Raw genomic sequence first — 26304 nt, 5'->3', positions numbered from 1 at the left:
TGAGGGTTGAGTACAGTGGTGTTATAGCATCCTCAGACCTGGATACAATGGCCTGACTTATGAGGTGCATGATGTAAAAGGTTTTCCTTTCCACTGTAGAAACTTGGTGGTCAAAGATCAGATTGCTATCTACCCATGTTCCCAGGTCTGGCAAAACTGGGTTTGTGCTCAGGGTGGGTGCTGTTAATAAAGTAATTAGCAGGGAATTCTACTTTGCAAAATGTAAAAATAATGGTACTTTTTTACATTTATTTTCAGACAATGTGGCTTTCGCGCTAATTATTTGTCTGTGTTAGCCCCTCCTGTAATATGTTTACATCACTGGTGGACTCAATGACTGCACACAATTTGCAATCATCAGCAAACTTGGTAAGGTAAGCCAAAGTCTGTTTACTTTAGCCTGGACGTATGGCATATAGATTCTGAACAGTAAAGGGCCCAGCACAGATCATTATGGTATGCCACTGGTGACGGCTCTACTGGTAGAGGTTGAATCAACAACTTTGACAGGAAGTGTTCTGTCAGTGAGACAATTGGCTAACCATTTAGTGATCTGGTTAATCCCCAGATGGGATAGTTTCTCAATGATACCTGGATGGGGGATTGTGTCAAAACCCTTGGACAAATCAAGATAGGTGGTATGCACTGTGTTACCTTCATCCAGGGCTTTGGTGACTTTTTTGAAGAAGTCTACTAGGTTTAATAAGCATGATCTACCCTTAGCAAAACTGAAATGGGCTGTGTCTAGAGTTAGAAGATCACCTGTGTCCTTATTGATAAGGTCCATGATGATTCTTTACATGGCCTTGTAGTAGATGACACTGGTTAGACTTATAGGTCTATAGTTCCCACGGTTGGTTGAAATACTCGTTTTGTGCAAGGGGATTACTACTGCTGTTTTCCACTCTGCTGGAATAAAGCAAGTTCTCAGGCTATGGTTAAAAAGGTCCACTAGGTCCTGCTTTAAATCGTTTAGTTAGCAACCTGGGATGTTATCTTGTACCACTGAGTTTTGTAGCCTTGGAGAGCATAGATATGACCAGATGTCTAGAGATACCAAACAGGGAACTGGTGTCACATATGCTTTGGGGTATGGTTCGTGGAGCCAGGGACTTGAAGTCTGTGCAAAATCTGTCAGCTAAGCAGATTGGTCATTTCCTGTGGTGCAACTTCATGTTCAGACTCCTAGCATTAAGCAGCAGAACTTTGAGTTTCCTCCAGTGGTTGTTGTTATCTCGGAACTTTTATTGCTTTCACAATGCCTAACAAAGGCACTATGGGGGAGCCAAGAGCCTTCACCAATATCCAACAGCCTAGAAGACACAGGTTCAAACCATCTCTGGCAAAGCAGAGTGGCTTGTCGAATATGTTATCCCAGGCTGAGAGATAGTGGATTCCCCTGGAATGATACCAGAAGCTAAGCCAATTGTTGAAGTCCATCAGTTTTGTTTATATTGTGGCATCATCCTGTGTGAAAGTTGAATGCTGCTTAGGGCTAGGATCATACCTTCTTGGGACACAATCTGACAGTTCAGTCATGTGTCTCTTCATATAGTCAAGAGAGGTGCATTATAAAAACAAATGCACAACCCAATGATAATGAAAACATCACACTCCTCTGAGCAGACCAAGTGGTATGTGACCTGTGTAGTCAGGTAGATGGTATGCAGAACGTCCACCAGCATGTGTCCACAGTAGTGACTACTGCCTTGTATGTAACAGAACTCCTGAGTATATCCACATCAAAAACCATAATACTTCCATAGTTCACATCCCTCATCACACCAATAACTGAGTACAAAGCACCCTTTTTCATGTACCTCCTTACACATCTTCCAGGGATACATAACTCAAGTGTACCACATTTGCCACAGTGAGCTCTCACACATCTTATTGGCCATAGCTAGGTATTCTTCTTGCTATATAAACAATACTGTCTGATGGTGCAGAACCCTCATCAAGGTGTTATACTAAATGCAGGTGTGATACCTGTTCCAGTGATATATGATGCACACAGCACATATATAGCTGTTTGACAGCATTGATGGCATGGGCTACAATTCTGACAGTGTGGACTGTGCCATATATATGCCATGCACACCTGTCAACTAGCCTGGATTGATCATAATGTCATATAGTGCTATATCAATGTCTCTCCTAACACATCCAGTAGCTGTTACAGTATCAGGACAGTGTGCTTGATTACCTTCGTAGATTGCTGACATCTCATAATAGCTGTACAATTGTATCATGCAGCACCATGTATGATCACTCACAATCGCATATGTTATGTCAGATGCATGGGATAACTGGTGGTATTATTCTGATATTGTCCATGACTGCACATGCTTCTGTTTACTGTTGTCCATGAGCCTATAATCATGTGTCCCACTTGGTGGAGACCTCTGCTGACATTACAGTTGTATTCAGACAATAAATTTTGCACAGCTTCACAATATGCACCTAACCCTTATTGTGTACAACATCCCTGATAGATATTCTCTCCATTGTTCATATCAGGATGATTACATCACAAAGACATCTTCTCCATTGTTATATCACCTTGTGACGGTCACATAATATCCATTTTCACTGTGCAGTCCATACTGTCTCATGTTGATATGCGACTGGTGTTCCTGCTAAAACTGTCTTCATTTACATGCCCTCATCTTCTGTACATTAAAATGTTTCACCTGTCCTCTTTCCCTGTGTTCATTCCTACATTTCATCTGTGTGTTCCTATTCAGTACATTCACTTCTCCTGACTGTCTGCTTCAAATGGCAGTCCATGGACCATTACAGATCATTTACACACCTTTTGTTCAGTATGCTTTGTGACACCCCTGCTCTGGCCTAGTAATCAAGGAACCTCAATCCTTACCACTGACAACAGTGAGGGACATACACAGTGGGAGGATAACAAGTGTAAGGCTGCCAGCTTGGCTATCTGGACATTTGTAAATAATTCCATGTCATTTGTGAATATTAATATGATTTATACAGACCTGTATGCTATGTACTGATCTAAGATGTATCCAGTGTACCCTGCTGGAACATAGAAGATTAACCTGCAACATTTAAGAATAGTTGAGAGTAAGTTGCTTTATAGCTGGGCCATAAACAAAAGATGTTATCTCTCAGTTTCAGTTCAGTAGAAGACACAATGTCTAGAGCTAGAAGTTTTTTTGTATTGTCTTGGAGAGAAGGGATTATTAAGTTTCAACTGTAAAAGCATTTTATTGTTTGACAACTTCCAAGATCTGCAACGATCTGAGAGATATGTTTTTCTCACACATAGATGTTAAATTCTGTTAAGTTTCTGTTTAGCCTTGGAACTGAAGTCAGGTAACAAAAAGTGATGTCATCCAAGCTAGCCCAGCAGTAATGTTTGATATTAATTTGGGAACTCTGAGAGAGAGAGGACTGTGCATTTTGTATTTTGTCTTGGACCTAGCAAGAACATCCACTCATCATCACCAGCTGGACTTGCCTTGCTAATAGTAAGTAACTAGGGTACGTTAATTTCTTTTAGATATAGTTAGGAATATAGTAAAGATTAGTTTAGATGTTTTCTGTATTTATTTTAGACTGCCCTGCAATGTTATTTTAAAATATTTTCTGTGATTTTGAACTCTGAAGTTACTGTGTTGATGTGCTGAATACTGTCTTGTTCTTTTATTATTTATTATTACATATATTTAAACCTATCTTTGTGGCTATTTGTGAGACATATTTAAGCTCTTAAAGTACTTGCATATGTATTTGGTGACACTGTACATGCCACTCCTAATAGCCTGGCGCTTGGTCAAAATTACTATTTGGATTATTTGTAACATTACACAGTAGGATTAGACACCCTTTATTAAGGGCCTAGAGCAGTTAATAAGCATGATTAGTGGCAGTGATAACTACCTTATGGTCAGTACAGAAGGGGGCATAGCTAATAGGCCTGTGCCAGACTTTCCCAGGTGTGTGTGTGTGTGTGTGTGTGTGTGTGTGTGTGTGTGTGTGTGTGTGTGTGTGTGTGTGTGTGTGTGTAAATCAAATCTCAAAGTGTGTGTGTGTCAGCTACTTGGGCAGGCACATGAAGCACTGGTTGGACAGAGAGGGTGCTGGAGGTTTTTGCTTGACCACTCAGCTGAGATCTCAATCCTATAGCTGTGCCAATGGGGAGTCTTACTGTGGATGTGGAGAAAAATGGAGAAACCAGCTCCAGACTGACTGTGGTCTATGTGTGCTCTTAAGGGAAATTATACTTTACTGTGTGTGTACTTGTCATCCTCCCAGTGTGTACATCCCTCACTGTTGCCAGTTGTGAGGATTGAGGCTCCTTGATTACTGAGCCAGTGCAGGAGCATCACATACTAATTGGTGGACAGTGGAGAGATATCCACATCATATATTAATTTGTTGACAGTGGTGAGATAGCCACATCACATATTAATTGGCTTGTAGTGGTGTGCATATTGAATACCTGTAACCTGTGTACAATGGTCACTGAAGGTGTTTGTACTCTCAATCAGCCACGCAGTGAGCATTCAGAGTTTCACACTGCTATTGTTTTATTATTTTTTTTATAGCTTAGTTAGTCAGGGAGAGCATGCACGCATATCAGCAGAGGAGTATGGCAAGCCGACAAAGAGCCAGTTGGCTGAGACGTGCCAGGCTAAAGGAGTGGTGCATGCCAACCTGACTAAGGCAGAAATAACTGTAGCTTTGGGCATAGCTGCATCACAGGCCAATGATCAGGATGACAACCAGGCTGGCCTTGGAGATCTACAACTCTTAGAAAATGGACAGCTCAGGCTTTCCATAGACGACTTAAAAATCCAGGGAACAAAAAAAATCCATCTGGAGTTAAAGATACTTGAGCTGGAGGCCAAGCATTTGGAAATAGAAACAGCACAGAGACTGAGATGTATTGAGGCTGATGAAAATGAGAAAATGTGATGTTTGCAGGCTGAGAAGAAGGAGAGAAAGAGCCAACATGAAAAGGAGATGCTGACTCTTCACCAAAGCCATGGAGGTAATGGTAAAGGGAGTAACTGAACCCCAGAACAACAAAGGTCAGTAAATTTCTTCCACAATTTACAGATGGGGATAATTGAGACAGTTTCATTCATATGTTTGAAGGGGTAAGTAAACAGTATAATGTTGACCAAGGGCTCTGGGTACAGTTCCTAACCCCCTTACTCCATGGTAAAGCTGTAACTGTTATTTCTAAAGTGTCTGATACTGATTGCTTAAATTATAATACAGTCAAAAAGTTTTTGTTAGAATGCTTTAAGTTAACACCTGGAGTTTACAGAAATAAGTTTCATGAAAATAGACGCAAGGCAAATGAAAGTGTGTGTGAATATATGCTGAACTAAACACGTATTTTCATAGATGGGTGAGTCGATGTCAGGTCACCACTTTTGAAGGGCTGGCAGACCTTTTGATGAGGGAACAAGCCCTTAGCACTTTGCCTGAGGACATGAAAATCTGGTTAGCTGATAGATAATGCAGTACTGCAGATGAGTTGGGGAAGAATGGAGACCTATACCTAGCAAGCAGGGCATCACTGCACAGGAAAGGGAAACCCAGTGCTGCTCATGGATCTAAGAGAACCCATGGTGGGCAGCCCAGACTGCCCCATACATGTCCAGGACCAAGGGTTAAATCTTTTAAATGCAACTAGTGGGGCCATGTAGCATATAGATGTCCACAGAGGCAAGGTGGGGAACAAAAGGTGGGAGAGCCAGTAAGTGGGAATGACAAAATGCCAGCGGTAAGTTGTCTCGAGACAACAAGGGTAGCAAACTACCACAAGAGGTTACATCCCATCTCAGTAGATGGAAAAGAGGCCACTGCTAAGAGAGACACAGCCTCTGACCTAACCATTGTAAAGCCAGCAATGGTTAAAGAGGAGCACTATTTGCTTGGGCACCCTACTCCAGTCAGAGCTTTACGAGGGACCCAATTCCAAATACCTTTGGCTAGGGTTCACCTTGACTGGGAGGGTGGAAAAGGAAGCTGGCAAGAAGGTGTGTTTGAGGATATCCCTGCAGATGTCCTGATAGGAAATGATTCTGATAATGTAGTGCCCTGCGTGCATGCAGTTACATGCAGTCAGGCTTGGAGACAAGCATGTGGATCTGGTAGCCTGGGGGAGACCCATACAGAGCACACACTTGCAGCCAGGACTGGTGAGGTGGTTACTTCAGGGAGGGAGCTACCCTGTAGCAGTGAGACTGAAGGTGAGCCACAGCTGCATGTGGGTACTGATGTTCCCTTGGACAGAGTGACTGCAAGGGCAGAGGTGAGTAGTAGTGCATGGGCTGATAGTGAGGCATCGCTGTCAGAGAATATCAGACTTCCTGTGGAAGGGGAGCTGGGAAGGGTTACAAAGAGAGAGCTGAGACAGGCTCAGCTCTCAGACCCTACATTACAAGGCCTGCGGGAGGTAGCTAGTGAGGAACCTAATTCTCAAGGGAAGAGGGAATCTTTATACTGGGACAAAGGGTTATTGTACAGAGAGTGGACCCCTGAGGGAGGTCTAGAGGGTGAGAGAATACAGCAGTTGATAGTGCCCAGAGACTACCATCTGGCAATTCTAGCCATAGCCTCTGATATTCCCTTTGTAGGTCATATGGGCAAAAAAGTACAAAGAGACGTATTATGCAATACTTTTATTGGCCTAGGATTTCCATTGGTGTAACAAGGTACTGTAGGACCTGTGAGCAGTGCCAAAAGGTATGCAAGGCAGGAGACAAGGTGAAAGTGCCTTTGATGTCTTTGCTTGTGATTGAGGAGCCATTCCACAGGCTAGCTATGGATACTGTGGTGCCTCTCAGTATCCCAAGTTCCTCAAGGAAAAGGTATATCGTAGTGATAGTAGATTATGTTACCAGATATCCTGAGGCATCTCTGTCCTCCACTGAGCCAGAAAAGACAGAAAATGCTTTGTTAGAGGTTTTCAGGAGTGTAGATTTCCCAAATTAAATACTGACTGACAGAGGTGCCAATTTCATGTCAGACCTGCTGGCTTGTCTGTGGAAGCACTGTGAGTTGAAGCACCTAAAGACCACCCTCTACTATCCCCAGACTAATGGTCTTGTTGAGAGGTTAAACTCTACACTCAAGACAATGCTACAGGCATTTGCAGACCAGTTCAAGAGGGAGTGGGACAAATATTTGCCCTATCTATTAATTGCTTACAGAGAAGTGCCCCAGGAATCCACAGGTTTTTCACCCTTTGAGTTGTTGTACAGGCATAGGGTGAAGGGACCTCTAGATCTGATTCGAGATGAGTGGGAGGGTCACAAGGAGTCTGTTGTGGCATATGTCCTAAACTTCAGGACAAGGCTTGGGGAACTTATGAGCTTGGCCCAGGAGAACCTGGCAGAAGCCCAAGAGCAGAAAAAGGTCTGGTATGACAGGAATGCTCTAGCTAGAGAGTATGCCATAGGACAGCAGGTAATAGTTCTCATTCCTGTCAGACACAACAAGCTGCAGGCAGCTTGGGAGGGACCCTACAAGGTAATAAGGAAGGTCAGTGATGTTAACTACATGGTAGAATTGCTAGGCAGGATGCAGGGGCACAAACTGTACCATGGTAACATGATGAAATCTTACCATGATAGGGAGGCCCTTGTTCTGAGTATTTGTGGTGGATGGCAGGAGGAGTCTGAGAGGAATGTGGTGACTTATTTCCTCAGTGAGGCTTGGACTGACACCTCAGTGGAAGGGGTAGCAATGTCCCAGCAGCTATCCTCTACCCAGGTTCAAGAAATCCGGGCAGTGTTACAGGAGTTTGGGGGCATGTTCAATGGGAAACCAGGGTGTACCCACCTGCTGCAGCACTATGTGGAAACAGGACCTCAAAGGCCTATTAAGCAGGCCACTTATAAGGTGCCTGAGAGAGTCATACAGACTCTGTGGGAGGAGATACAGGAAATGTTGGAACTACAGGTAATTCAGGAGTCCAGCAGTCCCTGGGCATCCCCAGTAGTGCTGATACTGAAGGATGGCAGCACCAAGTTCTGTGTGGACTACAGGAAATTAAATAGTCAGAGTCAGATGCTTACCCCATGCCTAGGACAGAGCCCTAGAGCAGCTGGGTGGGGCTAAGTATCTTACCAAGGGTTACTGACAGGTGCCCTTGACTCCCAGTGCTAGAGAGAGGTCAGCCTTTGTGATTCCTTTTGGCTTGTATGAGTTGACAAAGATGCCCTTTGGGATGAAAATTGCCCAAGCAACTTTCCAGAGGCTGGTAGATCATATCCTAGCAGGAGATTTTGTCCTTGCTTACCTATATGATATTTCCACCTACAGCCATTACTGGCAAGAGCAATTTCAGCATGTCAGGGAGGTGCTGAGAAGACTACAGAGGGCAGGGTTGACCATTAAGCCCAGCAAATATCATGTGGGTATGGCAGAGGTCTCCTTCCTGGGACATAGAGTGGTAGTGGTAAGATCAGGGCAGAACCTGCCAAAGTGGAAGCCATTCAGGCATGGCCTGCCCCTGTTACCAAAAAGCCAAGTGCTTTTTAGCTAACATTTTAACAGTGCCTTCTTGAATAGTCTGCAAAGCATGGCCTCCTTATTTAGAGAGTCAGACCTTATCAGCTCCTCTAAATTATTCTTTAATGATACGCCAAAATCATCTTTGAAAATGATCTTTGGTCTAACTTTCAACAGACTCATATCAAGCTTTATTTAGTATTACAATGCATGAAGTGAAGTCTTTAACACTTCATGGAAGACAACAAGGAAATGTTAATAACCCAAAGAAAGTCCTGCTCAGATACTGCCACCCTTGCATTTCCCTTATCTAAAAATTGAAGAAAAGTTTCATCATTTTGATACCTAAATTACTGAGTTTGCTAAATAATGCAAATAATAAACAAGTCTCAGCAAACCCCTGTCCATAGAAGCTGCTCTGCCTTTTCTATCTAAACTCTAATTCCAACAACAGTGTGCAAATGGAAGCCACTCTATTGCTGTTAGGCAACCCAGGTTTGAGTAGTGGCTCAGACAACTGACAGAGCAGCAAGAAGGGATGGGTGTAACCATACAGAGTGGGTGGACAATCTTGTGGGCATCTATGACGATGATCTCTGGTGGACGCTGAGGATGGCACACAGTAGATGTGTCTAAAGACTGGAGAGATGGTTGAGTTGCTGTAGAGATGGGTCAATACTTTGCACATCTCCACTGCATGCCCACCCCTCAACCATACCATTAGTACTGGATGGGAGAGGGGAATGAGTTGGTCACAAGTAAAATGACCTCCATGGTTGGAAGTTCACACTCGCCGAGCCGTGGTGTCCTTGTTCCACCACCAGCGCCATCATATTAGATTAAGTCAGGGGAGGACAAAGAAGATAGCTGATAGAACTGGTGTGGACTGGTGCTGGGGAACCAGGACAGTAAAGTGGAAGGACAGGAGTGAGCAAAAATAAAGTTAAAAAAGTGTATAAATGGATCCAAAGTCTAATGCCAGGATCTGCCCTCTTGCTGGTCCCAACCGCCTAACTTCCTTCAAATATCTACTGACAAACTCACACTAAGATTTTTTAAAAATTCTGTATACCCAGTATCACTACTTAACAACTGTTCTTTGTACTAAGTTATCATATCTCTCTCTCTCTCTCTCTCTAAATCAAAAGTCCCTTTTGTATTAAGCAAATATTGCTCTCTTAATTTCCTTTAGCAAAAAGCATAGACTCATCATCTTCTTTCGGCTGTTCCCATTAGGGGTCACCACAGTGGATCATCTGTTTCCACTTCTTCCTATCCTCTGCGTCTTGCTCTGTCACACCAACCACCTGCATGTCATCTCTCACCACATCCATAAACCTTATCTTAGGCCTTCCTCTTTTCCTGTTACCTGGTAGCTTCATCCTTAGCATCTTTTTCCCAATATACTCACCATCCCTCCTCAGCACATGTCCAAACCAATGTAATCTTGCCTCTCTGGCTTTGTCTCCAAACCTTCCAACCTGGGATGACCCTCTAATATACTTATTCCTAGTCCTGTCCACCCTCGTCACACCCAGTGCAAATCTTAACATCTTTAACTCTGCAACATCCAGCTCTAACTCCTGCCTTTTTGTCAATGCCACTGTCTCCAACCCATATAACATAGCTGGTCTCACTACCCTCTTGTAAAACTTCCCTTTCACTCTTACTGGTACTCGTCTGTCACAAATCACTCCTGACACTCTTCTCCACCCACTCCATCCTGCCTGTACTCTTCTCTTCACCTCTCTTCCACACTTACCATTACTCTGAACTATTGATCCCAAGTTTTTAAACTCATCCACCTTCACCACCTCTACTCATTGCATCCTCACCATTCCTCTATCCTCCCTCTCATTCATACACATATTCTGTCTTAGTCCTGCTGACCTTCATTCCTCTTCTCTCTAGAGCATGTCTCCATCTCTCCAGGGTCTCCTCCACCTGTTCCCTACTCTCACTACAGATCACAATGTCATCTGCAAATATCATAGTCCACGGGGACTACTGTCTGATCTCGTCTGTCAACCTGTCCATCACCATTACAAATAAGAAAGGGCTCAGAGCTGATCCTTGATGTAATCCCACCTCCACCTTAAACGCATCCATCACTCCCACCGCAGAACTCACCGCTGTCACACTACCCTCGTACATATCCTGTACCACTCTTACATACTTCTCTGACACTCCCAACTTCCTCATACAATACCACAACTCCTCCTAGGCACCCTTTCATATGTTTTCCCTAAGTCTACAAAAACACAATGCAACTCCTTCTGACCTTCTCTGTACTTCTCCATCAACACTCTCAGAGCAAATATCGCATCTGTAGTGCTCTTTCTCAGTATGAAATGATACTGCTGATCACTAATCATCACACCCCTTCCTAACCTACCTTTCACTACTCTTTCCCATAACTTCATGCTGTGACTGATCAATTTAATCCCTCTGTAGTTACTACAGCTATGCACATCACCCTTATTCTTAAAAGTCGGTACCAAAACACTTTTTGTCCATTTATCAGGCATCCTCTCACTTTCCAAAATTTCATTAAACAATCTGGTTAAAAACTCCACTCTCATTTCACCTAAACACCTCCATGCTTCCACAGGTATGTCATCTGGACCAACAGCCGTTCCATTCTTCATCCTCTTTATAGCTATCCTTACTTCCTCCTTGCTAATCCATTGCACTTCATGATTCACTATCCCCACATCATCCAACCTTCTCTCCCTCTCATTCTCTTCATTCATCAACCCCTCAAAGTACACTTTCCATCTGCTCAACACACGCTCCTCGCTTGTAAGTATGTTTCCCTCATTATCCTTTATCACCTTTATAGACTAATATACACAATTATGTTCCTTTCACCATCTAGCCAGCAATAACCCAGTTTCAGTTTGCAGCATGATTTCATGCTTGGAAACAATATAGATATTGCCCTGTGATACATTATGGGGTGAATATATAATAGAATAAACCGTGGTAAGAAAGCTGTGTCAGTTTTCAGGGAAATCTTTCAAAGGCTTTATCATTCTGTTATTTATTTTGTATAGTTGAAAAAGGTCTGTTGTTCAGTGCATACAGCAGGCTCACCAGCTATTCAGAAGAGTGGCATCAGCATGTTACATGGAAGGTGAGATGTGGCCTATCATGCAGCAAGAGTTTGCAGATGTTGTTCAAACCATTGTCAACAACTGTAGCATATAGTAAGATTTGCTCCTAACTTGCAAGGTTTGGTACTGAGTGAAAAGTCTGTGGGACCCAAAAGCTCTTACAAGGATAAGGTAAATTCAATCATAATCCATACCATATATGTCTGATTACTGTCATTATTGCTATATCATAGTTGGTGTATTTATTTTGTTTGCTTTTGCTTTTAAAGCACATGCATTACAAAAATGAAAAAATAGAGTACTAGTCAATTAAAGCAAGTTGAACATGATAGTGTTTTCTCCTAAGTTTAGTTAACCCTTTTCTGTTAAAGTTAATGATTTTAAATAGTATAAATAATTTCTGAATAGGTGAGAGACTGTGGAAAAAAAACTGTTGACAGTAAACCATACTAGAATTTATAGATAAGCTGCACAGTATTCAGCACTTACTGCAGTGTGTAAATGCAGGTCAATACAATTTCATATTCCAATGCCATGCTCCTGTTCATTTAGTTAAATGCATTACAGAAAATCTATAAAAATGACTGCATAACAATATGCAAATCAATTAAGATAGTAAAATGAGGTCCTGCTGATATTAAAATGCATGCAAGGTGAACAGAGTCATGAACGTACATCACCTCTGCAGGAAACTGTACACCACAGCATGTCTATCTATAAAAGGAAAAAGCATGCCAAAGAGTTTGGTAGTGCATACAGCAAGAGTGCTTGAATTCAAAACACCTGTCATGTACCAGCACACTATAGCTTCTGTTGCTCCAGGCTCATGCTGGTAAATGCGTGGTGCCCTCCACTGCCAAAGTAAATGGTACACTTAGTGGCTGACTTGTCACAGTTTCACTGATCAGAAGAATATTGATTACTTTAAAATCAATGAGGAGACTATATGTGTCTTATGCAATATGCATCACCCATATACACAGAATCGGTAGGAATGCATGGACTTCCCATACCTACAGAGACCAAGGTATGAATATCTGTATGAATACTGAATACAACGAACTTTCATAGACCAGCTGGGACACTTTGGGATTTTACAGGCCTCCATCTTTAGAATACTGAACAATTTCCTTGAGATAATGTTTCTACCTGTGGTGGATTTACATATGGTTTTCTGGAACACCACAGTAGAGTGGTAACACCACATATGCTTCTGTAACATGACCACCCCCTGAGGTACAGGGTGAAACAGATTGCACACACCTAGCAATAAAGGTTACACTTTGCTCACAGTCATACAGTTTGTGTACAGAAAGGGCCTCCATTCACTGAATTTCCAGGGTGTGTATGTGTCATGCATGGAATCATAACTACCATATCCTGACAGTATGTAGGCAGTTTCCATGTCTAATTCATCTGGCAAAAATCTCAGCAATGTTACTGCTTCCTGTATACTGAAATTTGCCATGGCCAACTAGTAAGTGAAGGCACTGTGGCTAATGTAAAATGATATGGCTGCATATATAGTTTGTTCATATGTTGTAACCTCCCCAAAATGTTCACACTCTGTTGCAGGTGTTACCAGATACCCAGATAGTGTTGATTTATGACACCTGTAAGGAATCCACAGAGCATGGAAAACCATAAACGCACACAACATCACACAGCATGTGTTCAGCCTCTTCAAAGCCCACTTCCATTGCCTCATCATGCCTGGGAAGGGGGTACTCCATCATTGTCCAGTCACAATCTGCAGGATATTCCTTGTCTGTTGTATGCACAGTAATATGGTTGTGTGTGACAGACAGAGCAACACCAGGTTACTGTTATGGTCGAACCACACACGTTTCACCATCAGGGAAAGCACATCAGCAAAATTATACAACAATTGTGATGAAACAGCAACAACCGGTAACAACACAACCACACCACAGACAACAATGGTGCAGCACTTGGCATTTCAGGGAAAGCTGCAAAATCTATCCCAAATGTATGGGCCCTGATAAGCACATAATAACTCATATAAAGACATGCAGAACAAACATGATGCATGTAGTATAAATATGAGGTCATGCTGCTCCACTTCTAGTCGAGTCACAGTGTGCATCTGCCATTCCCACATATTGCACACAGGAAGGAAAGTGGAGTTGGCCATAGCTGTCATCACATGCCTTAGTAGCTAAGGACATAATGACACATGTCTTTCTGTACACACTGTGTGGGGAGGCATATTACAGGAGTCTGAATTGGGGGTCATGATGTGGCAGGTACTGAGTTTCACATACAATTTCCTCCTGTGAAAGGGTAAGGGTTTCACTCACACACAATGGCCTGATGCAGAGCCAAGCATCACAAAGGGAAGTTTATTCTGTGACTACAAAATTTCCTCCTGTGATGAGTTTGGGGTACTTCTACTTAATCATGATCTGTGTCCCCTGCTATGGTCCCTCTAACAGAAATGGTGTGCAACTACAGGAATGTGATATGAAGGAGATCCACAAATGAGGTGCCCCACCAATGAAGGATAATAGTAGTGGCATCTTATGATGACATGTGATACACTGTCAGACCCATCCTGAAGAAGGGCAGCATAGCGTAACTTGTGAAGACGCCCCCCCCCACCTCCAATTGACCAAATCGGTATGTGTCCTTGCCTAATCTCAGACAATATGGCCAGTGAGTGTAATAATGATGTCACTGATAGTCTACCACATAAAGATGGACATGAAAGTGGCATGTGCCACCAGAAACAAGAGGAGACCAATCATTACAGTGGTTCTGGGCTTCACATTCTCAAAACTACCACATAAAATAGCAATGAGATCCATACTGGATTGAGTAGCAGCCAACTGTGTCTGGCTCATATTGCAGCTTATCTGATGTTTGGTTTAAAGTGCTACCAGCATGTAATGGGCATCAGACAGCCTTCTGAGGCTGTAAAATGGTGGACATGCCCGCTTTTGAAGCAGTGTATGTAAACCTGCTACTAGAGCTGAAAGAGCATTGCTGGTGGGTAGTAGGTATAGAATATCCCTCTCCTTTGGGAATGTTGAGTACTCTTATTGTACAGCTACATGTAATAATGTGGTTGGGATAATACCTTTAGCTTGTACTGATGATGCATCCAAAACCTGGATGGAGGCAGAAAGTGCCATAGTATCATACTGTGATTCAGGTATTTGTGTCTCATCATCATCTTCAGCAGCAGCAGCAACCCCAGCACAAATGCAAACATCAGCCTGCTGCTGTGTCCCAGTGTCTGCAGGTGTTACTGCAGCAGTGTTCTGTTCTGTCCTATAAATGCACCAGAATGGACACACCAGGGGTGTCTGACTGCAGAGAGGGGCCCAAATGGAGAGATGAAAATCAGCATGCAAAGGAGAGTAGTAGTGCTGAAACTGAATTTATCCTCATGTCTTGGTGAATACCTTCATGAGGTGGACCCTGTTTTCTACAAAATCTCACCATGGTGACACTGATATATAGACTGTATTTATATAGCATATATCAAGGACAGAAGTACGTCAAAAATTAAAAAAAGACAGCTGGGTGCACAAGACCCAGGATAAAAAAGTGCCCAATCCTGGTAGGTGCACTGGTGCCAGGACTGGAAAAAATGACAGTGTAGAATCTTCAAAATACAGAAACATCCCTACAATGGGGCCAGGCCAGGCCCAGGGGGAGGATGCCCCCCTCCTTATTGTAAAAGGAAGTAGCAGTCCACAAAAATCACAAAAACTGATAGGCCAAAGAAGAGCCATAAGGACAACAGAGTGGACTATTAAGGATAAGAAAGAAATTATGTATTGTTACTATTATGCACAAAGCCCAGAATTTCCAGACACAAAATACAGAAAAAGATTAAGAGTGAAATCAGAGGAAAGAAAAATACTTCTGCAAGAAAAACTGTCAGAAGCTTTAAATAAAACTTTGCGGTCATTAATACAATAGATTTTTGAAAACAGTATACAGACCAAGAAACTTTGATCTATTTGGAAAAAGAAGCATCTGAGGAAGTGCAAAAATATAAACAACAAAACCTAGAAATTTTGAAAAGTATAAAAAAGAAATATGGACATGGGAAAGAAAGAGAGATTTGATAAGGTGCAATATCTATGCAAAGGCAAAAGCCAAATTAATCAACATAAAGAAGGTAGCCCAAAAGATATTCGAAGAAAAATACAGGCAAAGGCATCCAGACATGGAAAATTTCACAATAAAAAAATAATATCACAAAGAGGGAATGTAGAAAAGAAGATTAGTAAAGTAGAAATTATGGAGTGTCTGCAAAGTGAAGGATTTGATGTAGAAAGTCTAACACAGGTTACATCAGAGCATGATGGAACAAGTCCCCAAAATAAGGAGAATCAGGAAGATCAGGAGACATCTGAAGAAGAACTATGGACATGGGAAAGAAAAAGAGAGTTAATATGGTGTAATATTTATGCAAAGGAGAAAGCAAAATTAATCAATACAAAAAGAGCAACACCAAAGACATTTGAAGAGAAATACAGGGAAAGGAATCTGGACATGGGAAACTTTACAATACAAAAAATAAGAAGACAAAGAGGAAAAGGAGATCAGTAATGGAGGAGTTAAAGAAATAGAAACTGAGGTTATGGAGTACCTCCAAAGTGAAGGATTCAGTGTAGAAAATCTAATTCAGAAAGCACCATAAAAGGATGGAGCAACGGAACTCCAAATTAATGGGAAATCAATGAAATGGGAAGCAATTGGTCAGGTGCCATATGAAGATATTTTGGAGCCTTCCACAGGAAATGAGTTTACATTCACTTGAAGCTGGATGGCAACGGAAGGAACAGGAAACTGTGGAAACTCTGACACAGTTAATGTTGAGGAGTGATAGGCCAGTGAGTTCTCATATGACAGAGCAACGGATGACACAGAATGAAATTGAAGAGAATATACCACAGGAAGATGCAATAGAACTTTCTATAGAATGCCCACAGGAAATGGAAAACAAAAATGTGCCCTCAGTTTAGAATAAAATGAGCTAAGAGAAGAGTTGCTTGATTTAATAGAGATAGATAGACATATTAAGATCAATGAAAGAAATATACTGCAGAAGGTCAATGAAACCCAAAAAGTCAGAAGTTTGATAAAACAAATGAACACAATAATTAGGACTGTCCATAGAGATCCATGCAATATAACAGAAGTAAACAGGATGCATTAATGTGCAGCTATATTAATAACTGATAAAGTTCTACCACAAGAACACAGGGTATTGAGGGAGAGAAAAGGGAGAAATCCTGGAAATGTTGAAAAGGGAAAACTGTAAAGCAGTTAAGACAAGAAGTGTCACTGTTAGAAGACTATAGAAGAGGGAACAGATCAGCAAAAATACTAAGAAAGATTGCTGTGATAAAAACATTGTGCAGTATTAAAACAGACCAGGATCTATCATACACTATCACAAATAACTAAAAATTTCAGCACAGGCAGAAAGACTTAGAAGATATGAAGATAAATATAAAGGAAAAGTACAAAATAAGCAATCTAATGATGACCCAAAAAGATTTTATAGAAAACTGGGAAACAAGGTAAAAGGAGTTGAAAGACCACCAAAAAAGAAGAAATAGATACATTTTGGGAAATATCTATGAAGATTCTGTGGAATATAACAAAGATGCTAAATGGATAGAAGAAGATAAAGAAAGAATAAGAAGTTTAAAGGTACAGGATATGAAATGGGTAGAAGTAACAGCCAAATAGATTGAAATAAAGTTAAGAAGAGCCTCTAATTGGAAAACCACAGGCCCAGATGCAGTACCTAACTTCTGGTTAAAATTATTAACATATTTGCATAAAGATTTAACCATGAGTAAGAACTATTTATATACACACCCCAAACAGACACCAACTTGGCTAACAACAGGAAAAACAATGCTCCTACTTAAGAGTGAACCTGCAAGCTACACTAACAATTATAGATGAATAACTTGCCTTCTGACTACATATAAAGGGAATTGATGCTGATAGAGTTTATAGTCATTTAGAAGAAAAATCATGGCAGTAGAATAAAAGGGAAATAAACGAAAGTCATATGGAACAAAGGATCATTTGTTGTTAAAGTCATAGTGGAGAACTGTAAAAAGGGGAAGAATCTAAGTATGGCATGGACTGACTACAAAAACGTATTTTATAGTATCCCACATTCATAGATAAAAGAGTGCTTAAAAATGTATAAGATACATCATACACTAACCATGAAACAGTGGCTGAACACTTTGCAATTAAGGCATGATAAAAACAAATTGTTATCCCAGGGATAAAAATTTCAAAGGGGGATATTTCAGGGTGACTCTCTGTCACTGTTGCTCTTTTGCCTTTCCCTTAACCCATTACTTAAGAGCTTAGGCCATGGCTACAGTTTGGCTCCTAGAAAAGAATAAATTCTAAAGACTTCTCATCTTCTCTTTGTCAATGATTTAAAACTGTATAGCTCATCAGATGAGGAAAGAATGTAATTTGGTCTTGGTTAATGTGCAAAAGCAACTTTAAAGCAGGAAAACTGCAACACCAGGAATACATCAGTTTGGGACAAGAATGAGATATAAAAGAACTTGAACAAGCAGGAGTGTATAAATATTTGGGAACTGATGAAGGATCAGCAATAAAACATGAACAAATGTGAATAATTAATCCTGAAAACAGCACTGACATATAGGAACAAAATCATAGCTATAAACCAATTTGCTTCTCCTGTCCTTACTTACAGTTTTGGAGTGATTGACTGACCCCAAAATGTGTTGGCTAGATTAGATAGGAAAACAAGAAGGATGTTTCATGCTCATCAAATGATTTATAAAAATCAGTGCATACCAAGGTTATATATTTCATGTTCTGAAGGAGGGTTGGGCCTTCTTGAAATTGATTACATGTACAGACCTGCAATTGTGGGACATCACACATATCTGATGACCTCACAAGATCCAAATGAAGTGAAAGTTTTGAAACATGAGGAGAATAAATCTAAGATGACTTCTCTACTTAAACTAGCAGAAGCATATCGGCATCAAGAAGGAATGGAAATCAAACCAGAAGTAGATAAAAAACAGGCAGCAATTGAGTGTGTCAAAAACAAAAAAAAAAAAACATAAGGTGAGGGGACCAGATGAGAAGGCAAAAATTTGGAAAATGCATAAATACAGTTGTATATAAACTTTCTGGAAGAACCTTATGCTGATCAGGAATGAATGCAGGAATGGTTAAAGAGAGGCAAATTCAAACCAAGAGATGAAAGGTTAATATTGGCAGCACAAGATAGTGAGCTACATACACATTGGTTTATAAAGTCCATTGAACATGTGGGAGAAACAGACAAATGTAGGTTTTGCAAAACAGAATTGGAAACAGTTGCACACCTCGTTGCTGGTTGCGACATACTAATGGCAGAAGGAGTGTATACTGAAAGGTATAATTGTGTGGTGAGATTGCTGCACTGAGGATTGTGCAAACATTTTAGTATTGAAGTGGCTAAAAAACACTGGAAACATGAGCCACAAAGCATCATAGAAAATGATGAAGTCTACATCACATGGGATCATCCATTACCAACAGTCCAAAATATAGATGCTAGAAAAACGGATGTAGTGGTACAAGAAAAGAAGACAAAAGTAGCATTATTGAAATCACCACACCCAGTGACTACATTGTACTGTGTACAGACAAGACACAAAGTCATAAAATATTAGGATTTGCAAGCAGAAACAACAGCAATGTGGAAGAAAGATACCCAGACAGTTCCAATAGTAGTAGGAGCAACAGGTCTTATAAAAAGGAGTCTACAATCAAATTTAGATACATGTAACTCCATACGAATTACAGAAGAAGTCATTACTGGGCACATTGCGGGTGCTGTGACGACCACTTTTGGCTGACAGCAAAGAGTGAAATAATACTAATTTCATGAACTCTAATCATACCTTGACCTAGGAATGGGGTCCATTCCTGTCATGGTATTAGAAACCCAAAAGATTTGAAGAAATTAAAAAGGGGAGCATTGGTGCCTGTGCCACACCTATGCACCACATATCTACCATATAAACCCAACTTACCTCTGCTGCCATACCATATAAACCCAACTTACTTCTGCTGCCAACATGAAACATAGCTGGATACATAATGTGCCTAAAACAATATATAACCAACAGCTGCTGTTGCCGGCTTGCACTGTTTGTGTTGTGCAACTGTACAGAAATGTAGTGTAACAGAAATGTCACTGCTCATTCTTCCAGTCTGCGATAGTCCCATTATCACTGTCCCCCTGCAGAAACGCCAACACCATCTCTGGCTTTCTCAGCCTCTTTCTCTCAGGTGCCCCTGACCTCTCATCTGTTATGGAATATGAAAATAAAAAAATAACTTTTTTCTGTATGTTATGCACATTATTTTTATGTTTATGTAAACTTCATTTTCAGGCCTTTTGTAAATTTCTAATGTTCTCGTGCAAAGCACATTATTGCAATGTTTGAATAAAACTTCATTGTCATATGTTTTTCTTTTTTGTAACTTTGTAATAACAGTCTGGAGGTTTTCTCCTCAGGTCTCTACTGAAAATGGCCACTGGCTAAGTTGGACTAACCCAGTTAATAAATGCCAAATAAAATAAAAAATAAATATGCCTTTTCCTCTGCATGATGTAGCATGTAAGTGATAAGCTTAGGACACTGCTGTAAGCTGTGACAGTGGCATTTATATTAGGGACTATTGTCTATTAAATGTGAACATGTAAATGTTGGTCTGTAGCTCCTCTCCCCAACAGTTTCCATCCCTGTATACATACATATTGCTTGTAGCAGGGCATCATTTTTGGCAGGCATTAAATGAAGCTGTCTCTGCCATCCACAACATCCTCCAAACATGCCGGTACCTGTGAGCAAGTGACAGAGATCTACAAACTGTACACTACTGGGATAGGTAGCATGATAGCTACAGACAAAAGATTAACAATATAGACTGTACAATAATCAAAGGGATGGCTGTGGAGGTATACCATACAACAGCTACATGGACAGGCATGAGAATACAAACAGCAGATGTACATGCAAAAAGGTATGCATAGGTTTAGGCTAGAATCTCTGTTACTGACAGTAGGAGGTCACCTTGGTAAGCACCAATAATTTGGCCCTACTATGTTTGTAGACACATGACTGCTGTACTCACCAGTACAGGGCAACCCATACATTAGATAGGCCATAAACATATGGTAATAGTGACAGGCATGTAACAGGAATAGGTTGTCCTTATATTATGAGCTACCTTGTTTCCAGTAATTTCTATAAACGTGAGACATACACGAGCAAACAGTTTTTTTTATGCTAGCCAGTTGCAATGTGCATTGCAGTGGAAGGGTACATATCCTTATTAAGGTTTTTGTCAGGCAGCTAGCATAGAGGATTAAGGCTCTGAGCTGTTCATGAGCTGCTTCCTTAGCCAAGGGTACAAGGCTTGACTCCTTCCACTTCCATTTGTCTGCTGTGTGACTGAGCAAGTCATTTAAACAGACAGCAGTGCCAGATTTCCCAGAAAAGGAACATGTGCATGCAGTAAGATTTCCTGGATAACAAATTAACAAAATAAAAAATAAATAAAATAAAAAGGTAGAGAAAACAAGTTTGTACAGATGTTTACAGTACTGTGTATCTTATCATAATGCCTATAGATCTGAATAATGCTGCAAATCTTCTTACTAATGCTGCTCAGACATGCAGTATATCCTCCCAAATCTGCATAACTCAGCCTAGAATATTTATTTCTATTTATTTAACATTTGTTGATTGGGAAAGTCCGACTAGGACAGAGCCTATTTTCAGCGGAGGCCCGGGGAGGAATTTTCCAGATACATGTCTTTGTGTGTATTTAGTGTGTGTAATGTCTTTTACCTTTCTGCATGGCGCACAGGCAATCAAGCTCAGGAGGCATACATATACATGAATTGCTATATTGTGCTGTGTTGTACCAATGACATAAGCATGGCAAACTGCCTATGTTTGTCTCCAACAGACAACTGTAAGGTACTTGAGCAACACTATTTGTCAAGGAGCAGAAATGACATTGTGATTACTCGTCACAGGTCATTGTTTTGTTCCTCATAAAAGTGACACTATTTTCAGAGGGAATTTGAGAAAATTATACATTCTGCTACTACCAGCCAAATAATGTCTACATGGAGGAGAGAAAGATAGTGCTTTACCTACTTTACAGCCATTTCAGGGCAAACCTACTGGGCCATTAAAATGGAAAACGAATGCTTGATATGGCCTGACTAAGGAACTGGGAACAGAGCAGGCATCATTTTAATAATTTTCAGCACATGAATCCTGATGAGCTATATACATGGGAAGTATATGGTAAACAGGAATAGCCCAAATTGGATAGTAGGTATTTTGTTTTTTATATTTTTTAAGTTTTCTGTTTTATTTTGTTGTATGTTTGAAACTGCTGTTGCTACTGTTGAGCAACTCTTAAACACATCCTAGGAATTAGGTCTGCTATTATGTGGCTCTTCAATGGCAGGTGGCGGCTGTGATGGTTTCACTGCTTGTGATATGCCTACTATGTTTTGTCTGGGTTTCTGGAGGACCTGTTCTAGGGGAGGTTTTTGGAGCTATCACTGTGATTACACACTAGCTGGTGTTTCCTCATCTATACCTGTTTAATATTTGATTTACATATCTTTAACATACGTACAGGGGGTACAAGCCTGTCTGCAGGCTCTCATACAGATTATGGGAAATTATGGGATTCTATATGTTGTTATTGTGATTTTCTAATGTGTCTTTTCTCTTTTACCATATGCTCAACATGATGCAAACTGTGTCACCTTCTGGAGATGCAAGAAAGGCCTACAACACTGCACCGAGTTAGTTCCACAAACAATGGCTGATGGGTTTATTAAATTCTTCAAGCCAATATCAATATGCTTTCAGTTATGACTCCCTACAGATATGTCACGTCACTGCAGTTTTAGATGACAGATGTGCTCTGCAGGCACATTCTGTCTACTCCTACCACAACTGTTTTGGAAATTCATGAGGGTGATGAGGCTGGAAGTGTCGCACCTAATGTGGGTTCTGTCTGTAATGCAGCCCACTTTTATTGCCTGAGATGGTCAAGCCATAGCTGAAGCAGGCAGTAGAGGCTGGAGTAGAATGAGCAACAGACAGACATATGGTCCTGGTTTATATCAGATAATCAAGTTTTTGGAAACTCAAACTTCACATGGTCAAAACCATATGTTCAACTTCCTGAAAACTCAAAGAAAACAAAATAATAAAACTCTACAGTTATGAAGGTGGACACACTCCTCTACACCCCTAACACCCCCTGCAAATTATATATAAAAACTCTGAGATCACACTACAGTGAGGAAAAGGGCAAATCCCTTGATCTGTACTGTACTACGATCTCCATACAAATGCTTCAAGTTTTCAAACATATGGTCTTGACCATATGAAGTTCATGTTTCTGAAAACTCAATAATCTGAAATAAACCCACATGACAGCCTCCTTGACTAAATAGCAGATATACTCAACCAGATGGCCCTTCTGATCAGGCTACATGAACCAGTGTGGCTCACACGACTGGCCACCCTGATCCATCATACAGGATTGGATTCCTTCAATGTCCCTCAGCCAAGATGGGAACAACATACCAGATGCTCATACTCTATCAGACAAGGATGCCCCTTCCTCTTGTTTCACACCCCATACCCTATGAATTGTCCAAAATGTCTCATCACAATTTCTCTACCCTCTGTTTGACTCTGCCCCAACAAGATCTCCCCTTCCTACTGTGTGAACTTCTCCCGCTATATGACTTTGCTGACCAGTGTTTGTCTGCCTGACCCTGCACACTATCCTATCCTATCCTATCCTATCCTATCCTATCCTATCCTATCCCTGTTTCTTACTATGACTTCTATTTCACCTGCCCATTTCTTCCTTTATCTCTTAAAAAAATAGGTCCCCATCCCTTGGGGCAGAGCACCCCCCATCCTGCATGTTTCCTTATGTGTGACCCTCTGCTTGTTCTTCCTTATTTCCTACTATCCTGTTCACCCCTTTCCTTCATGTTTATGAATCCAACCAGTGCCATTGCAGCTGCAGATAATATAGGACTAGTTTGCTGTATGCAGTGTTTGATATTAAACCACCATCGGATGTGTTGGCATGTGCAAGGTAGATGCTACAAGCACTGCTTTAAACTGATATATCTGTCCAAGTTCACATTTTCATTTCTTGTGGAAACATGGCACTCTGTGGACTGTTTGTATGCATCTGAGTATACATTTCACCACCTAGCTGTATCTACTTGCACAGTTACATTACACAGATATGCCCACACTGCACTTGCTGCCTAGCTCATTTACATACCACAAAGTGCAACTAGCTGCTAAGAAGCCCTGCATGTTTATGTTTACTTCCCTTTGTCGTTGTTTATGTTGCTTAGCTGTGCAAGCTTTTCACAGAATGTAGTACATTTCTGTGACAATCAGTCTCTGTTTCAGATGGAGAATGCTATTGCTTGTCAGACAAGTGAGAGGTTCTAGCAGTATGCTTTAATTTAATAGCAGAGTGAGAGGAGATAGCTTTGTGCAGGACTGCTAAGTATAGGTACAGTTAATGATCAAAAGTTAGAAATTGGATTAACTCATCCATGTATACAGTAAACTCTCAGTTAAATGGAACTCAAGCAACCAGAACTCTCAAAAATTGAAGAAATACAGTACAGTTTTCACGTGTTACCCTTTCTGTTTCCCTCTGCAGAAACATACCTTACATTTGTAGATTTTTAGAGTTTTAAAAAGGAAGATAGGAATAAATTCCCTTTCTCCCCGGCCTAAGAACAAGTCAAACCAAACAAATTGTATAGGGTACCGTATTAGTCAGGCCTATTTTTAATAGTAACTCAAGCAACCAGAAACTAGAGTTATCCGGCATCTACCAATCCCCATGGGTGCCGGTTAAGCAAGTGTTTACTGTAATAGGTGCCTGTGTTTGATTGCTTGGTTACTGACATGGGTATTACAATGAAGTGAAAGTATTATCACAGTATTCTTACTGAAAACATTCTGTTAGCCAATAAAAATATTGTATTAGGCTTAATTAACACAAGCTATGGTATCATTCAGGATAACTCCCCACAGAAACATGATGCAGCAGAGTCAAAACTCCGAATTTGTCTTCACTGGTATAATATACAGCAGACTGTGTTATTATGCTTCCTTCAGAGTGCATACCTGGGAAAAAAACTAGGGAATCTACTAGAGAGCTAGCTATTCAAATGTCAGGAAAACAGAAAAGAAATGAATGGTGATATAAATTATCAAAGGTCTATAGATAATGGCATTGGTTATACTTCTGAAGTTTACCCACAGCAGACAAAGGAGGCAGTAATTACAAGCACATAAGTGGTATTTGTCCTTATTTCAGGCAATGAAAAACTTGTAATATTAAAAAAAATTTGTGGAATGTGAATGGGTGAAACAAAGTGACTGTCAGGTAGATACATGGATAGACAGACAGATAGATAAAAGAAAACTTGTGTAGGGTGAAAAGGACTTTAATAGGTGAAACAAAGTAAAGAATGATTCTGCAGCAAAGTCTGGCAAAAGTAACACAAAAAATTATGTTTAGTTGCTCTGAAGATTTGTTACTTGATGATGTCCAAGACAAGATAATAAGGGAAAAAGTAAACTGTCAACTTATACAGAGAAGGTTCAGCTGACTTTCACACTTCTGAGCAAAACCAAGTATTTCCTCCAACAAGGAAGTGTCTGCTATATTTGCATTTCCAAGACTGACATGACTGTAATGGCAGCAGTTAAAAATTAATGAATGAATTTTATTCATGGTATCCTATTTCAGTTCTTATAACCCAGAAACAATGAAGGGTAAAATATTATAATAAATATTAATTTTGAACACTTCCATTATTTTGACTCTGTAGAATACCTGTGCATGTGTGAACTGTTAAAACAGTGTTACTGTCCAAGTCTGCCAGATTTTCACACCTTGCTGGTACAGCTTGAGAAATTTCATTCATGACATTGCTGATGTTAACAATGTAGAACAGCACAACTAACTGCATATGTAGAAATTATGTGAACAGGCTTTCTGTTGTAACGATCTATGTGCACTTTAGTTAGTTCTCTGTTTGCTTGTTTATTCATGTATTTCTTCATTTGGATGCTTTCAGTACAAACAGCTTAGACTCACACTTTATGAGAAAAATGAGTAATGCAAACTATTGCATTCAATCATAAAATATAAAATGTCAATTCACCCTTAATCTCATCATATGTGCATGCATACGCGCTCACATACTCACTAAACAGATCCTGTACTATATTGGGCATATTGTTGCTGATGGAAATTTCAACGGCATAATCATTTCAATATGTGTACTAGACATTTATAAATGGGATCTACTCACCAGCAGTAATGAATAAGCCTCCTCCTGCTTTGTAGAGTCTGTGACTTGCAAAAGGAGCAGCACAAATGATTAGGAAACCAGCTGTAACGATAGCAACTACCCCCAGAATCATAAAAACTGTCCAGAAGCCTCGATAAACTTAAGGGAAAATAAAACATAAACATACCAGTTAATCTTCTTGCACAAAGTTCTTAAAAAGTATGATTTTTCCATATATTA

At 40.5% G+C, this 26304-nt stretch overlaps 1 protein-coding gene across 2 annotated transcripts in view; it reads right to left on the bottom strand.

Moving 5' to 3' along the window:
* TMEM182 (transmembrane protein 182) overlaps positions 1-26304 on the bottom strand; it is a 271618-nt gene that overhangs the window by 31356 nt on the left and 213958 nt on the right. For both annotated transcript variants that reach the window (XM_044070950.1, XM_044070951.1), the window contains exon 4: positions 26086-26223. In XM_044070950.1, coding sequence (XP_043926885.1) covers positions 26086-26223 — 138 coding nt within the window. The remainder of the gene's footprint in view (positions 1-26085; positions 26224-26304) is intronic.

Source organism: Protopterus annectens, chromosome 5.part0 (genome assembly GCF_019279795.1).
Source record: "Protopterus annectens isolate FY-2018-M chromosome 5.part0, PAN1.0, whole genome shotgun sequence".
NCBI classification, from domain to species: Eukaryota; Metazoa; Chordata; order Ceratodontiformes; family Protopteridae; genus Protopterus; species Protopterus annectens.
The sequence above is the reverse complement of the archived record's forward strand: the minus strand, read 5'-3'. Positions and strand labels throughout refer to the sequence as shown.